Here is a 17,873-nt window from a genome sequence, read left to right as displayed (position 1 = left end):
ATCATAGAGACATATCAGAGAGACATCATAGAGACATATCAGAGAGACATCATAGAGACATATCAGAGAGACATCATAGAGACATATCAGAGAGACATCATAGAGATATATCAGAGAGACATCATAGAGACATATCATAGAGACATCATAGAGACATATCAGAGAGACAACATAGAGACATATCAGAGAGACATCATAGAGACATATCAGAGAGACATCAAAGAGACATATCAGAGAGACATCATAGAGACATATCAGAGAGACATATCATAGAGACATCATAGAGACATATCAGAGAGACATCATAGAGACATACAGGGGCGGTCTTGGCATTTCTGGGGCCCCAAGCGAAGTTATGTCTGGGGCCCCCCCCTCAACACGCGTTCCAAAACAATAGACCGCTGTGTGTTGCCTCAGTAGTATATAGCCCTTGTGCGCTACCGCCAGTAATATATACTCCTTGTGTGCTGCCCCCAATAGTATATACCCCTTGTGTCCTGCCCCCAGTAGTATATACCCCTTGTTTGCTTCCCCCAGTAGTATATAGCCCCCTGTGTGTTCCCCCAGTTATATATAGCCACCCCGTGTGCTCCCCCAGAAGTATATAGACCTCCTGTGTGCTGCCCCAGTTTTATATAGACCCCCTGTGTGCTGCCCCCAGTTGTATATACCCCCTGTGTGCTCCCCCACTAGTATATAGCCCCCTGTGTGCTCCCTCAGGGGTATTTAGCCCCCCTGTGTGCTCCCCCACTTGGATACAGACCTCCTGTGTGCTCCCCCACTTGGATATAGACCCCTGTGTGCTTCTCTAGTAGTATATAAACCCCCTGTGTGGTTCCCCCAGTAGTATATAGACCCCCTGTGTGCCCCACCAGTATTATATAGACCGCTTGTGTGCTGCCCCAGTTGTATACAGACCCCTGTGTGCTCCCCCAGTTATATATAGACCACCTGTGTGCCTCACAAGTAGTATATAGACCCCCTGTATGTTCCCCCAGTAGTATATAGATCCCCTGTGTGCTTCACCGGTAGTATATAGACCCCTGTGTGCTCCCCCAGTTATATATAGACCACCTGTGTGCCTCACAAGTAGTATATAGACCCCCTGTATGTTCCCCCAGTAGTATATAGATCCCCTGTGTGCTTCACCGGTAGTATATAGACCCCTGTGTGCTCCCCCAGTAGTATATAGCCCCCCTGTGTGCTCTCCGACTTGGATATAGACCTCCTGTGTGCTCTCCAAGTTGTATATAGACCCCATTCTGCTGCCCCAAGTAGTATATAGACCCCCTGTGTGCTGCCCCCAGTAGTATATAGACCCCTCTGTGAAGCCCCAGTAGTCTTTAGCCCCCCTGTGTGCTCCCCCTGTTATATAGCCCCCCTGTGTGCTCCCCCCATTTATATAGACCCCCAATGTGCACTCCCCCAGTTAAACAGACCGCTGTGTGCTCCCCCTCCCATATAGTATATAACACAATAAAACAAACACTTATACTCACCTGGGTCCGGGCGTCTCCTCTTCACTCTTGTGGCCGCAGGAAGGGTTTTCCCTGCGATCACAAGAGGCCGCATTCCCCTTGTCCTGGCACCGATGCTCCAGTGATGTCACTGGAGCACCGGCACCACAAGGACAGAGCGGCCACTTGTGACCGCAGGGAAAACCCTTCCTGCGGCCACAAGAGTGACTGACAGGAAGGGAGCCAATGTCTCCCGCCCTGTCAGTGCTGCTGCATGTAACTATGAGCGCTCATTACGAGTGCTCATAGTTACAGTTCAGATGGCAGCAGCGAGCGGGGCAGCGGCCCTGTCCAGCGGTCTTGAGCACAAGAGCGGGGCGTGGGGGCCCCCCTGGATGTTGGGGGCCCCAAGCGATCGCTTGGGGTGCTTGGTGCCAAAGACCACCACTGGAGACATATCAGAGAGACATCATAGAGACATATCAGAGAGACATCATAGAGACATATCAGAGAGACATCATAGAGACATATCATAGAGACATATCAGAGAGACATCATAGAGACATATCAGAGAGACATCATAGAGACATATCAGAGAGACATATCAGAGAGACATATCAGAGAGAGATATCAGAGAGACATCATAGAGACATATCAGAGAGACATCATAGAGACATATCATAGAGACATATCAGAGAGACATCATAGAGACATATCAGAGAGACATCATAGAGACATATCAGAGAGACATATCAGAGAGACATCATAGAGGCATATCAGAGAGACATCATAGAGACATCATAGAGACATATCAGAGACATCAGAGAGACATATCAGAGAGACATCACAGAGACATATCAGAGAGACATCATAGAGACATGTCACAGAGACATCATAGAGACATATCAGAGAGACATATCAGAGAGACATCATAGAGACATATCAGAGACATATCAGAGAGACATATCAGAGAGACATCATAGAGACATATCAGAGAGACATCATAGAGACATATCAGAGAGACATCACAGAGACATATCAGAGAGACATCATAGAGACATATCATAGAGGCATCATAGAGACATATCAGAGACATCATAGAGACATATCAGAGACATCAGAGAGACATATCAGAGAGACATCACAGAGACATATCAGAGAGACATCATAGAGACATGTCACAGAGACATCATAGAGACATGTCACAGAGAAATCAGAGAGAAATGTCAACAGTATTGGGGTAGTATCAGTCCGGGTCTGAGTGTTCAGAAGCTGGCTGATCATGAGAATGAGAAGTCTGCTCTGCAGCACAGTCCTCTCCCGGCTCTGCAGCACTATCCTCTCCCGGCTCTGCAGCACAGTCCTCTCCCGGCTCTGCAGCACAGTCCTCTCCCGGCTCTGCAGCACTATCCTCTCCCGGCTCTGCAGCACAGTCCTCTCCCGGCTCTGCAGCACTATCCTCTCCCGGCTCTGCAGCACAGTCCTCTCCCGGCTCTGCAGCACAGTCCTCTCCCGGCTCTGCAGCACTATCCTCTCCCGGCTCTGCAGCACAGTCCTCTCCCGGCTCTGCAGCACTATCCTCTCCCAGCTCTGCAGCACAGTCCTCTCCCGGCTCTGCAGCACAGTCCTCTCCCGGCTCTGCAGCACAGTCCTCTCCCGGCTCTGCAGCACTGTCCTCTCCCGGCTCTGCAGCACTGTCCTCTCCCGGCTCTGCAGCACTGTCCTCTCCCGGCTCTGCAGCACTATCCTCTCCCGGCTCTGCAGCACTGTCCTCTCCCGACTCTGCAGCACTATCCTCTCCCGGCTCTGCAGCACAGTCCTCTCCCGGCTCTGCAGCACAGTCCTCTCCCGGCTCTGCAGCACAGTCCTCTCCCGGCTCTGCAGCACTGTCCTCTCCCGACTCTGCAGCACAGTCCTCTCCCGACTCTGCAGCACAGTCCTCTCCCGGCTCTGCAGCACAGTCCTCTCCCGGCTCTGCAGCACTATCCTCTCCCGGCTCTGCAGCACAGTCCTCTCCCGGCTCTGCAGCACTATCCTCTCCCGGCTCTGCAGCACAGTCCTAACCCGGCTCTGCAGCACTGTCCTCTCCCGGCTCTGCAGCACAGTCCTCTCCCGGCTCTGCAGCACTGTCCTCTCCCGGCTCTGCAGCACAGTCCTCTCCCGGCTCTGCAGCACAGTCCTCTCCCGGCTCCGATGCAGTGCAGTCTTCTTATGGCTTCTTCAGACCCAGACTGATCAAAACCTTTGACAATGAAACTAAAGTTCTGGGTTGATGGCAGCAGGTGCTTCTGTGGAGAGGGGACAGGATAGTCTGGAGGAGGAGGATAAAGAAGTCTGGAGGAGACAGAGGAGTCTGGAGAAAGCAGAGGAGTCTGGAGGGGGCAGGAGTGTCAGGAGGATAGAGGAGTCAGAGAGGGCAGGAGTGTCAGGAGGATAGAGGAGTCAGAGAGGGCAGGAATGTCTATAGGGGACAATGTATTCTGGGGAAAAAACAGAAGTCTGTAGGAGGGCAGAGAAGACTGGAGGACTTAAAGGTGTGGACCAAAATTGATTTCATTTCAATTGGTGTCAAAAAGGTATATAGATTTGTAAATTGTAAAAATCTACAGTCTTCCAGGACTTATCAGCTGCTGAATGTCCTGCAGGAAGTGGTCTATTCTCTCCAGTCTGACACAGTGCTCTCTGCTGCCACCTCTGTCCATGTCAGGAACTGTCCAGAGCAGGAGAGGTTTTCTATGGGGATTTGCTGCTGCTCTGGACAGTTCCTGACATGGACAGAGGTGGCAGCAGAGAGCACTGTGTCAGACTGGAGAGAATACACCACTTCCTGCAGGACATACAGCAGCTAATGATTTTATTTTTTTTGTTGTTGTTGCCGGAGTACCTTTTCTAACAGAGGAGTTTTGCAGGGAACAGAGGAGTCAGGAAGGGAAGGGGGTGGGGATGAGAGGGGTTAGAGGAGTCTAAACAGGATGCAATTGCAGTAGACCCCCGGCAGTGAGCACAGGACTGGGAGCGTCCAGATGAACGTCCATTGTTCCCTTCACATCCAGCATGGTAAATATTCATGTACTGGTTACAGAACTTTCCATTATGAACATGAGACCAGACCGCCGCTTTAATGTCAAGTCATTGTTATAATTTACAGTCTGCAGTGATTGGCTGATTATTACAGGGGGCGTGGCCTCAGTGTGACTTCTAGTACCAGACTGGGGGTCGGCCATGTCCTTTGCGTCCACTGCAGTGCTCCTGGTCGGGCCCGATACAGGCTGCGTAGCCCATGGCGTAGGGTATATAGCTCTGCTCCACCACACCATGCAGGAGATGAGCCATTGGACCTTTGGCAAAGATGGCGACATCCTCTCCTCCGTGCGTCTCTAACTTGAGGGGCACTGCTGACTGGGCGAGGTATTCAGCGTCCTCTGTGGAGAATGAGTTCATCAGTATAATGTATGAGGATCCAGAGGGATCTAGCAGATCCCTGGGCCACATGATGGAGCAGATCTCACCTGTGTTTACGCCTGTGATGTTCTCTCGCTTCCCTCCTTCTACCTTGAAGCCAGGTCCATTCCCATAGAGAATAGAGGTGAAAGGCATCCGGTCCACGTCACTCTCCCCCAGAGCCAGTCCTGGGGGGCAAAAGAACATGTTAGAAGATGACTGAGGATGTCTGCCCCCTCCCCAGATCACTACCCTCCAGCCTGCTACAGGAGCTGCTCTACAGAGAGAGGGAGACAGCTACAGGAGCTGCTCTACAGAGAGGAGACAGCCTGCTACAGGAGCTGCTTTACAGAGAGGAGACAGCCTGCTACAGGAGCTGCTCTACAGAGAGGAGACAGCTACAGGAGCTTCTATACAGAGAGGAGACAGCCTGCTACAGGAGCTTCTATACAGAGAGGAGACAGCCTGCTACAGGAGCTGCTCTACAGAGAGGAGACAGCCTACTACAGGAGCTGCTCTACAGAGAGGAGACAGCCTGCTACAGGAGCTTCCATACAGAGAGGAGACAGCCTGCTACAGGAGCTTCTCTACAGAGAGGAGACAGCCTGCTACAGGAGCTGCTCTACAGAGAGAGGGAGACAGCTACAGGAGCTGCTCTACAGAGAGAGGGAGACAGCTACAGGAGCTGCTCTACAGAGAGGATACAGCCTGCTACAGGAGCTGCTCTACAGAGAGAGGGAGACAGCTACAGGAGCTTCTATACAGAGAGGAGACAGCCTGCTACAGGAGCTGCTCTACAGAGAGGAGACAGCCTACTACAGGAGCTGCTCTACAGAAAGGAGACAGCTACAGGAGCTTCTATACAGAGAGGAGACAGCCTGCTACACGAGCTGCTCTACAGAGAGGGGACAGCCTGCTACAGGAGCTTCTATACAGAGAGGAGACAGCCTGCTACACGAGCTGCTCTACAGAGAGGAGACAGCCTGCTACAGGAGCTGCTCTACAGAGAGGAGACAGCCTGCTACAGGAGCTGCTCTACAGAGAGGAGACAGCCTGCTACAGGAGCTTCTATACAGAGAGGAGACAGCCTACTACACGAGCTGCTCTACAGAGAGGAGACAGCCTGCTACAGGAGCTGCTCTACAGAGAGGAGACAGCCTGCTACAGGAGCTTCTATACAGAGAGGAGACAGCCTGCTACAGGAGCTGCTCTACAGAGAGGAGACAGCCTGCTACAGGAGCTTCTATACAGAGAGGAGACAGCCTACTACAGGAGCTGCTCTACAGAGAGGGGACAGCCTGCTACAGGAGCTGCTCTACAGAGAGGAGGCAGCCTGCTACAGGAGCTGCTCTACAGAGAGGAGACAGCCCGCTACAGGAGCTTCTATACAGAGAGGAGACAGCCTGCTACAGGAGCTTCTATACAGAGAGGAGACAGCCTGCTACAGGAGCTGCTCTACAGAGAGGAGACAGCCTGCTACAGGAGCTGCTCTACAGAGAGAGGAGACAGCCTGCTACAGGAGCTGCTCTACAGAGAGGAGACAGCCTGCTACAGGAGCTGCTCTACAGAGAGGGGACAGCCTGGTACAGGAGCTTATATACGGAGAGGAGACAGCCTGCTACAGGAGCTTATATACAGAGAGGAGACAGCCTGCTACAGGAGCTTCCATACAGAGAGGAGACAGCCTGCTACAGGAGCTTCCATACAGAGAGGAGACAGCCTGCTACAGGAGCTTCCATACAGAGAGGAGACAGCCTGCTACAGGAGCTGCTCTACAGAGAGGAGACAGCCTGCTACAGGAGCTTCTATACAGAGAGGAGACAGCCTGCTACAGGAGCTGCTCTACAGAGAGGAGATAGCCTGCTACAGGAGCTTCCATACAGAGAGGAGACAGCCAGCTACAGGAGCTTCTATACAGAGAGGAGACAGCCAGCTACAGGAGCTTCTATACAGAGAGGAGACAGTCTGCTACAGGAGCTTCTATACAGAGAGGAGACAGCCTGCTACAGGAGCTGCTCTACAGAGAGAGGGAGACAGCTACAGGAGCTGCTCTACAGAGAGGAGACAGCCTGCTACAGGAGCTGCTCTACAGAGAGGAGACAGCCTGCTACAGGAGCCGCTCTACAGAGAGGAGACAGCCTGCTACAGGAGCTGCTCTACAGAGAGGAGACAGCCAGCTACAGGAGCTGCTCTACAGAGAGGAGACAGCCTGCTACAGGAGCCGCTCTACAGAGAGGGGACAGTCTACTACAGGAGCTGCTCTACAGAGAGGAGACAGCCTGCTACAGGAGCTTCTATACAGAGAGGAGACAGCCTGCTACAGGAGCTGCTCTACAGAGAGGAGACAGCCTGCTACAGGAGCTGCTCTACAGAGAGGGGACAGCCTGGTACAGGAACTTATATACAGAGAGGAGACAGCCTGCTACAGGAGCTGCTCTACAGAGAGGAGACAGCCTGCTACATGAGCCACTCTACAGAGAGGAGACAGCCTGCTACATGAGCCTCTCTACCGAGAGGAGACAGCCTGCTACAGGAGCTTCTATACAGAGAGGGGCCAGCCTGCTACAGGAGCTGCTCTACAGAGAGGAGACAGCCTGCTACATGAGCTGCTCTACAGAAAGGAGACAGCTACAGGAGCTTCTATACAGAGAGGAGACAGCCTGCTACACGAGCTGCTCTACAGAGAGGAGACAGCCTGCTACAGGAGCTTCTATACAGAGAGGAGACAGCCTGCTACAAGAGCTGCTCTACAGAGAGGAGACAGCCTGCTACAGGAGCCGCTCTACAGAGAGGAGACAGCCTGCTACAGGAGCCGCTCTACAGAGAGGAGACAGCCTGCTACAGGAGCCGCTCTACAGAGAGGAGACAGCCTGCTACAGGAGCCGCTCTACAGAGAGGAGACAGCCTGCTACAGGAGCTGCTCTACAGAGAGGAGACAGCCTGCTACAGGAGCCGCTCTACAGAGAGAAGACAGCCTGCTACAGGAGCCGCTCTACAGAGAGGAGACAGCCTGCTACAGGAGCTGCTCTACAGAGAGGAGACAGCCTGCTACAGGAGCTGCTCTACAGAGAGGGGACAGCCTGCTACATGAGCTGCTCTACAGAGAGGAGACAGCCTGCTACAGGAGCTTCTATACAGAGAGGAGACAGCCTGCTACAGGAGCTGCTCTACAGAGAGGAGACAGCCTGCTACAGGAGCTTCTATACAGAGAGGAGACAGCCTGCTACAGGAGCTGCTCTACAGAGAGGAGACAGCCTGTTACATGAGCCACTCTACAGAGAGGAGACAGCCTGCTACATGAGCCTCTCTACCGAGAGGAGACAGCCTGCTACAGGAGCTTCTATACAGAGAGGGGCCAGCCTGCTACAGGAGCTGCTCTACAGAGAGGAGACAGCCTGCTACAAGAGCTGCTCTACAGAGAGGAGACAGCCTGCTACAGGAGCTGCTCTACAGAGAGGAGACAGCCTGCTACAGGAGCTTCTATACAGAGAGGAGACTGCCTGCTACAGGAGCTGCTCTACAGAGAGGAGACAGCCTGCTACAGGAGCTTCTATACAGAGAGGAGACAGCCTGCTACAGGAGCTTCTATACAGAGAGGAGACAGCCTGCTACAGGAGCTGCTCTACAGAGAGGAGACAGCCTGCTACAGGAGCTTCTATACAGAGAAGAATAGAGCCTGTCAAAAGATTTCCTCTATATACCTGCATGTCACTGTGTATTCTCTTACCAAGTATGGGGTTCCCCCTGAGCGGGTAGCCCCCATGGGTGAAGACATGGGAGTGGTCAGCAGTAACCAGGGTGAGAGTGTCCTCCTCTGAGGTCAAGGTCCCAGCCAGGCCCACAGCTCTGTCCATCTCTGCAGTCTCGTGTAGGGCTAGACTTGCCTGTCCAGCATGGTGGCCTTCGTCAATCAGTCCACCTAGAGACATTAATGTCAGTGGTCGGAGTAATAATATCATCCACCATGAGGTTCACCACATCCGCCATCAGCCCTGAGCAATAACGCTAACATGGGAGCAGGTCTGGTATGCATTATTTATTTATTTATTTATTTTTTCTTATGTTATCTGTTTTCATTGTTGTCTAGGCCATTTATAGGCCTTGTTGTAAAATTTTCAAATTTAATAAAAAATAAATAAAAAAAAAACAACAAAAAAAAACATGGGAGCAGCTCTGCCAAACAGACACCGACCACAGCTCACCTTCCACCAGCAGGAAGAAGCCTTTGGGATTCTTTTGTAGGATGCGAATGGCGACTGTGACCATCTCCGAGAGGGAGGGGTCAGTGGACGTATTCCTCTTCTGCTCATAGTGGAGATCACCCGGCTCAAAGAGACCTAGGAAAGAAGCAGGAGGGGAGGGGGGTGAAGCAGGAGGGTATGGGGGTGAAGCAGGAGGGTATGGGGGTGAAGCAGGAGGGGAGGGGGGGGTGAAGCAGGAGGGGAGGGGGGGTGAAGCAGGAGGGTATGGGGGTGAAGCAGGAGGGGAGGGGGGGGTGAAGCAGGAGGGGAGGGGGGGTGAAGCAGGAGGGTATGGGGGTGAAGCAGGAGGGTATGGGGGTGAAGCAGGAGGGGAGGGGGGGGGTGAAGCAGGAGGGGAGGGGGGTGAAGCAGGAGGGGAGGGGGGTGAAGCAGGAGGGGAGGGGGTGAAGCAGGAGGGGAGGGGGGGTGAAGCAGGAGGGGAGGGGGTGAACCAGGAGGGGAGGGGGGGTGAAGCAGGAGGGGAGGGGTATGGGGGTGGGGCAGGAGGGCATTCCCATCATTGCTGAGTGAGAACCAGGCAGACACGAGATGTGGCTACTACTCACCCATCAGGTAGTCCACCTTTCTTGGGTCGAGTTCCATCAGCTGACTCCTATTCCAGATGTAACAAGAGACCTAGAACACACAATGGATTTATCCTGAAATACTCATTATTGTATTATCTCTGATCACATCCGGAGCCGTATCCCATCCACCACTGTGCCGGATACAGGGATCGGGATGCTCGCGGGATTATAGCGTTGGGTAGTCCTCCAGGCTCCTCTATCCTCTCTAGGCTCCTCTATCCCCTCCAGGCTCCTCTATCCCCTCCAGGCTCCTCTATCCCCTCCAGACTTCTCTATCCCCTCCAGGCTCCTCTATCCCCTCCAGGCTCCTCTATCCCCTCCAGGCTCCTCTATCCCCTCCAGGCTCCTCTATCCCCTCCAGGCTCCTCTATCCCCTCCAGACTTCTCTATCCCCTCCAGGCTCCTCTATCCCCTCCAGGCTCCTCTATCCCCTCCAGGCTCCTCTATCCCCTCCAGGCTCCTCTATCCCCTCCAGACTTCTCTATCCCCTCCAGGCTCCTCTATCCCCTCCAGGCTCCTCTATCCCCTCCAGGCTCCTCTATCCCCTCCAGACTTCTCTATCCCCTCCAGACTTCTCTATCCCCTCCAGGCTCCTCTATCCCCTCCAGGCTCCTCTATCCCCTCCAGGCTCCTCTATCCCCTCCAGACTTCTCTATCCCCTCCAGACTCCTCTGTTCTCTCCAGACTCCTCTGTCGTCCTCTCACTCCTGTCTGGAGGACCCACTTCTTCAACGTTTCTTCATTTATAAAGGCTGTGTGTAACGCCCGGAGTAGTGGATCCACTGGACCGTCACCAGCGATGGCACTAACCTCACCAGGGAGCGGAGTCTAAGGGGCCGCTGGTTTTCACCAGAGCCCGCCGCAAGGCGGGATGGACTTGCTGCGGCAGGCGACCCCCAGGTCGCTACCCCTGGCTTGGTTGCTGGTGATGGCAGGCGAGGCGTGGCAGGAGCAGTAGGCAGGAGATGGTAGTGGCAGAGGTCTGTAGTCGTGACCGCAGGAGATAGGCTGAAGACAGGAGCAATAGAGTAACGGGGAAGCAGGAACCAGGGACAAGGACTAGGGACCAGGTAGCAGGCAGGAATCAGGAACAGGGACTGGGGACCAGGTAGCGGACAGGAATCAGGAACAACAGGGAGCTGGGCCAAACGCTATGGGAAGCATGTAGAGGCTCCAACACAAGGGACAGGGCATGCTGGGATTTATAGGGGAGTGATTGGTGCAACTAACCAATTAGGGACGCACTGCCCCTTTAAATCTGAGACAGCCGGCGCGCGCGCGCCCTAGGAGGCGGGGACGCGCGCGCCGGCCGGCACAGCGACGGACAGGAGCGTGGAGAGGTAAGGCGCCCCCCGGGGCCGAAGTGACAGCAGCGCCGGGTCCCTGCCTACGGACACCGGCTGCTGCATGGGGCAGTGGGGAGTCGCGGCGGCGGCCCGGAGCACGGGACGCCGCCGCGGCCGTAACAGTACCCCCCCCCTTTGGCCTCCCCCTCTTTCTGGCCTGTAGGAACCTCTTGATGAGATCTTGGTCCAGGATGTTGGCCTCGGGTTCCCAGGACCTCTCCTCAGGACCAAATCCTTTCCAGTCCACTAGGAAGGATCGTCTCCCTCTGACAGTTTTCATAGCCAGAATGTCTTTGACAATGTAAACGTCATCAGAGACGGCTTGTGGAGCAGAGAGCGAAGCCTTATCGGAGAACCGGTTGAGGACCACTGGCTTTAAGAGGGAGACATGGAAGGCGTTTGGAATCCGCATCGTAGGGGGTAGGCGGAGTTTGTAGGTGACAGGGTTGAGGCGTTTTAGCACCGAGAAAGGACCGAGGAATCGAGGACCCAACTTGTAGCTGGGAATCTTGAGTCGGACATATTTGGCCGAGAGCCAGACTTTGTCACCAGGGAGAAAATTCATGGCGGGTCTTCTTCTCTTATCCGCCTGGTCCTTCATGCGGACAGATGCCTTGAGCAGAGATTGTCGAGTCTGTTCCCAGATTGACTGCAGGTCAGATAACAACTCCTCCACGGCTGGGACCTCAGAGGATGGAGAGAGAGGCAGAGGAGGACGAGGGTGACGTCCATAGACCACATAGAAGGGTGACTTGCCTGTGGAGCTTGAGTCCAGATGATTGTAGGAAAACTCTGCCCAAGGAAGCAGACTGGACCAGTTGTTCTGGCGAGCGGAGACGAAATGTCGAAGATAATTGCCAAGGACCTGATTGACCCTCTCCACTTGCCCATTGGTCTGGGGATGATAGGCCGAAGAGAAGTCCAGCTTCACTTGGAGTTGAGAGCAGAGAGCACGCCAGAATCTGGAGACAAATTGTGAGCCTCGGTCAGAGACTATATGAAGAGGAAGACCATGGAGGCGGAAGATATGCTGAAAGAACAGCTGGGCCAGGCGAGGGGCTGATGGTAATCCAGGAAGAGCCACGAAGTGGGACATCTTGGAGAAGCGGTCCGTGACAACCCAGATGACTGTGTTACCCGCAGATGGAGGTAAGTCTGTGACAAAGTCCATGCCTATATGGCACCAGGGGCGGTCTGGGACTGGCAAGGGCTGAAGTAGGCCGGCAGGTCTTTGATGAGAGGACTTGTTTCTGGCACAGATGGTACAGGACGCCACAAAGTCTTTGACATCCAGGAGTAGGCTAGGCCACCAGTAGTGGCGGGAAATCAGTTGCCCGGTCTTTAGAACTCCCGGATGCCCGGCCACCATAGAGGAATGACCCCATTTCAAGATGCGTTTACGGAGTGCGGGGCGCACATAAGTCTTACCGGGAGGCAACTGCTGCAGAGTAGAAGTGGCAACTGGTACTAGGCGATCAGGAGGTATTATGTGTCGAGGAGATTCCTCTTGCCCCATAACATCGGATGCTCGGGATAACGCATCGGCCTTGATATTCCTCTCGGCTGGACGAAAAAGAATGGTGAAGTTGAACCGAGAGAAGAAGAGGGACCACCTGGCCTGCCGGGGATTGAGGCGTTGAGCCGATTGGAGGTAGAGGAGGTTCTTGTGGTCCGTGTATATGTTAACGGGATGTTTAGCCCCCTCTAGGAGATGACGCCACTCCTCCAGTGCCAGCTTAATAGCCAGGAGTTCCCGATCTCCTATCGTATAGTTCCTCTCGGCAGGGGAAAAAGTCTTAGAAAAGAACCCGCAGGTTCTGGTCTTGCCTGATGTGTCCTTTTGCGAGAGGACTGCTCCGGCGCCCACAGAGGAAGCATCAACTTCAAGAGAAAACGGCTTGGAGATATCCGGGCGAACTAGAGCAGGAGCGGAGGCAAAGGCAGACTTTAGGCTTTTGAAGGCATGTTCGGCCTCGGGAGGCCAGCGTCTAGGATCCGCCTTCTTCTTTGTGAGAGCCACTATGGGTGCCACCAGGGTAGAGAAGTGAGGGATGAATTGCCGATAGTAGTTGGCAAATCCAAGGAATCGTTGGATAGCTCTAAGTCCCTCAGGACGAGGCCACTGGAGAACAGCTGAGAGCTTGGCAGGATCCATCTGTAGGCCCTGGTCGGAGACAATGTATCCAAGAAACGGCAGGCTGCGCTGATGGAAAACGCACTTCTCCAGCTTGGCATACAAACGGTTGGCCCGTAGTCTCCGTAGAACCTGTCGTACATGGGACACGTGGGTCTGCTGGTCGTGGGAGAAGACCAGGATGTCGTCAAGATAGACTATGACGCAGACATAGAGGAGATCGCGGAATAAATCATTCACGAATTCCTGGAAGACCGCTGGGGCGTTGCATAGGCCGAATGGCATGACCAGATATTCGTAGTGCCCATCTCTGGTGTTGAAAGCGGTCTTCCATTCGTCTCCTTCACGAATACGGATCAGGTTATACGCTCCCCTGAGATCCAACTTGGAGAAGATCCTAGCTCCACGGAGACGGTCGAATAGTTCTGGGATTAGCGGAAGAGGATAGCGGTTCTTGACAGTCACCTTATTTAAGCCCCGGTAGTCTATGCATGGGCGGAGGGAACCGTCCTTCTTCTGCACAAAGAAAAATCCAGCGCCAGCGGGAGACGTGGATTTACGGATGAAGCCCTTCTGTAAGTTCTCCCGGATGTAGGAGGACATGGCTTCCGTCTCGGGCACAGAGAGAGGGTATACTCGACCTCGTGGGGGAGAAGTTCCAGGAAGAAGGTCTATAGGGCAATCATAGGACCGATGAGGTGGTAGAGAGTCTGCCTCCTTGGCCGAGAAGACATCCATAAAGTCTTGGTATTCGTGCGGTAGACCAGACAAAGGCTTGGTATTAGCAGGTGACCTCGTAGAGCACTTGGGTTGAGGAGGTCTCAGACACCTATTTGGACAGTCCTGGCCCCAGCTGAGAACCTCCCCAGTTCTCCAGTCCAGCTTAGGGGTATGTAATTGCAGCCAAGGAAGACCCAGCAAGATGGCGGAAGAGGAATGGCGCAAGACGTAGAAGGAGATCCTCTCCTGATGTAAGGCGCCCACCTGGAGGACTAGGGGTTCAGTCTGGCAGTGCACAGCTTCGGTAAGAATCTCGCCCGTGATCGAAGAGATAGACCGGGGTTGGGCTAGCTGTATCACGGGTAGCCGCCATCTTTGGACCAACGAAGCAGAAATGAAACTGCCAGCAGCGCCAGAGTCGATGAGGGCAGTAGTCTGGAGAACTTGCCCTGAGGGTGTCTGGATGGAGACTGGCATAGTCAATCTTGGAGAGGTGGCATTCACACCTAGGGAGACCTCTCCCACTGGACCTAGGTGCGAGCGTTTCCCGGACGCTGAGGACGTTGGGGACATCTCTGCCGAAAGTGATCAGCGCCACCGCAGTATAGGCAGAGATTCAGCTCTAGTCGACGGGCCCTTTCTTCAGTCGTCAAGCGAGCTCGATCCACCTGCATAGGAACTTCTGGAGACGACTGGGGCATAGGAGCAACGGGATTTTGGAATACCGGTGCCAACCGAGGATGGCGACGGGGCAGGCTCAGACGCCGTTCTTGTCGGACCTCCTCCTCTCTCTCGGAAAACCTGGTGTCGACTCTGGTAGCCAGTAGAATGAGTTCGTTCAAGGAGGTAGGAAGGTCTCGGGCAGCGAGCACATCTTTCACTCGAGTAGAAAGGCCCTTCTTGAAGGTGGCTAATAGGGCGGCCTCGTTCCAGTCCAATTCAGCTGCCAGGGTGCGGAACTGGATGGCATAGTCACCAACAGAGGAGCTCCCTTGAGAGAGGTTGAGGAGAGCTGTCTCAGCTGAAGTAGCACGGGCAGGTTCCTCAAAGACGGAGCGAAACTCGGCCAGGAAGGTTCGGAGATTGGCAGCAACAGGGTCATCTCGGTCCCACAGCGGCGTGGCCCAGGCCAGAGCTCTACCCTCCAATAGGCTAATGATGAAAGCCACTTTAGAGCGCTCGGTGGGAAACTGACTACTTAAAAGTTCAATATGCATGGTGCACTGAGCCAGGAATCCCCTGCACAACTTGGGATCGCCTCCATATTTAGTCGGGAGGGCCAGTCGAAGTCTCGAGGTGGCTGCTGGTGGTGGTGAGCGCTGGGCTGTAGCATGCTGCTGTAGGGCGGCAGTCAATTGCTGGATTTGCTGCGACTGTTGCTGGATTTGTTGAGCCTGTTGCGCGACCACTCTGGCGACGTCACGGAGATCAGGCACCTTGCCGGGATCCATGGTTGGAGCCTACTGTAACGCCCGGAGTAGTGGATCCACTGGACCGTCACCAGCGATGGCACTAACCTCACCAGGGAGCGGAGTCTAAGGGGCCGCTGGTTTTCACCAGAGCCCGCCGCAAGGCGGGATGGACTTGCTGCGGCAGGCGACCCCCAGGTCGCTACCCCTGGCTTGGTTGCTGGTGATGGCAGGCGAGGCGTGGCAGGAGCAGTAGGCAGGAGATGGTAGTGGCAGAGGTCTGTAGTCGTGACCGCAGGAGATAGGCTGAAGACAGGAGCAATAGAGTAACGGGGAAGCAGGAACCAGGGACAAGGACTAGGGACCAGGTAGCAGGCAGGAATCAGGAACAGGGACTGGGGACCAGGTAGCGGACAGGAATCAGGAACAACAGGGAGCTGGGCCAAACGCTATGGGAAGCATGTAGAGGCTCCAACACAAGGGACAGGGCATGCTGGGATTTATAGGGGAGTGATTGGTGCAACTAACCAATTAGGGACGCACTGCCCCTTTAAATCTGAGACAGCCGGCGCGCGCGCGCCCGAGGAGGCGGGGACGCGCGCGCCGGCCGGCACAGCGACGGACAGGAGCGTGGAGAGGTAAGGCGCCCCCCGGGGCCGAAGTGACAGCAGCGCCGGGTCCCTGCCTACGGACACCGGCTGCTGCATGGGGCAGTGGGGAGTCGCGGCGGCGGCCCGGGGCACGGGGCGCCCCCGCGGCCGTAACACTGTGTGGGTAGGCTGGACCTTGTAGTTCCACCTGGTACCTGCGGGGGCCTCGGGTCAGGGCCAGTTTTCGTAGCTGTGATGTCACCGTTCAGACCTGCATCCTACCATATGGAACTGCAGCTCACCCGTAGTGTCGCATCTATGTTTCTCACCTTTGAGGGCGGTTTCTTCTTGTACCAGAGACCCACTAAGTCCTGTCCGTCCAGTCTTGTGCCGTTAGCTTGGGGGTCCTGGGGGTACTCCACATCGGGGGTGGCGTTTGGGTACATGTACATTCTGCCTCCTCCCATAAGCACCTGCACAAAAATAAAGGAAATGCGTCATAGCTGCGATGTGACTACTACCCCCAACATCCCATGTGTGGCCCCGGGGCCCCTCACCTCTATATCTGCTATGTTGTTAATCAGTTGCCAGGCGATATCCTTACAGCCCTGACGGATGGCGTCTGGTGGCATGTCAGCGTCTGAGTACCAGTTACGATTAGCGCTGTGGGCATACGCACCGGCTGGGGTGGCGTGATTGATCCGGGTCGTCGTTACCACACCCACCGACTTCCCTAAAGATGATTGACATTAATAACCAGCCCCTATATCAGAGGTAGTCACAGCCCCGCCCCCTTCATGACATCACTGATATAATATAATGACATCTATCACTCCTGACAACAAGACACTATAACATGTCTGAGATGTAGTCAAAGCTCCGCCCCCTGCATGACATCACTGATATAATATAATGACATCTATTACTGCTGACAATTAGCCCCTATATCAGAGGTAGTCACAGCTCCGCCCCCTGCATGACATCACAGATATAATATAATGACATTTATTACTGCTGACAACCAGCCCCTATATCAGAGGTAGTCACAGCTCCGCCCCCTGGATTGATGAATTCTTGGCACACACCTGCCGCCTTGGCCCACTTCAGGATGGAGTCCACCTCGTTGCCCTTGGATGTATTACGGGATCCTAGCTCCGTGGCGGCGCTCAGCCCGATGACTCCTCTATTGGTCTTCACCCCACACAGGAAAGCGGTGGCCGTTCCTGCACTGTCCGAGACCTGGGAGTTCGTGTTGTACGTCTGTAAAGAGACATTAGACAGTGGTCACCAGGACCCCAGGAGCTCACAATCTAATCTGTCATCAGCCAGCAGGTAACCCCCCAGTACTAGGACTCTCACCCATCATGTAGGGGTCTCCAGATATGGCAGGCGGTCCTCTTTGCCCCAGTGTCACCTCGGCTCCTCTAGTCTTTTTGCCCCAACAGCCCCCCTCCCCCATACCTTTCTTACCTTCGACAAAGCCACATAAGGGAATTTTTCCATCTCCAGGCGACTATTTTCTCCCGGTCCCCCGTCCTTCTGTCCTCGGAGAATCCGGGTGGCAGTGACCGTCGATATTCCCATTCCTGCCGCAACAAAACCAACAACATTCATTATTAGGGGTCAGATCAACAGGAGAAGCCCACAGCTTAGCCGTGCCCAGCCAATTCTGCCGAGAGGTCAGTCAGGACAGATCGGACAGGACCTTATAGAGGGGTCTTATAGACAGGACCTTATAGAGGGGATCTTATAGACAGGACCTTATAGAGGGGATCTTATAGACAGGACCTTATAGAGGGGATCTTATAGACAGGACCTTATAGAGGGGATCTTATAGACAGGACCTTATAGAGGGATCTTATAGACAGGACCTTATAGAGGGGATCTTATAGACAGGACCTTATAGAGGGGATCTTATAGACAGGACCTTATAGAGGGGATCTTATAG

General features: G+C 54.3%; 1 protein-coding gene across 1 annotated transcript; it reads right to left on the bottom strand.

Moving 5' to 3' along the window:
- Window positions 1-8,121: 8,121 nt before the first annotated feature.
- LOC138768840 (alkaline phosphatase, tissue-nonspecific isozyme-like) lies at window positions 8,122-17,539 on the bottom strand (the record flags this gene model as incomplete). The annotated part of the gene is made up of 8 exons (XM_069946800.1): window positions 8,122-8,135; window positions 8,626-8,817; window positions 9,101-9,235; window positions 9,706-9,775; window positions 16,255-16,398; window positions 16,483-16,658; window positions 17,011-17,185; window positions 17,396-17,539. Coding segments are annotated over 8 exons (1,050 nt in total), but the record flags the coding sequence as incomplete, so codon positions are not given.
- Window positions 17,540-17,873: the final 334 nt, after the last annotated feature.

Source organism: Dendropsophus ebraccatus, chromosome 12 (assembly GCF_027789765.1).
Source record: "Dendropsophus ebraccatus isolate aDenEbr1 chromosome 12, aDenEbr1.pat, whole genome shotgun sequence".
In the NCBI taxonomy this organism is placed as follows: domain Eukaryota; kingdom Metazoa; phylum Chordata; class Amphibia; order Anura; family Hylidae; genus Dendropsophus; species Dendropsophus ebraccatus.
Note: the sequence above shows the minus strand (reverse complement) of the source record. Positions and strands in the feature narration are given on the sequence as shown.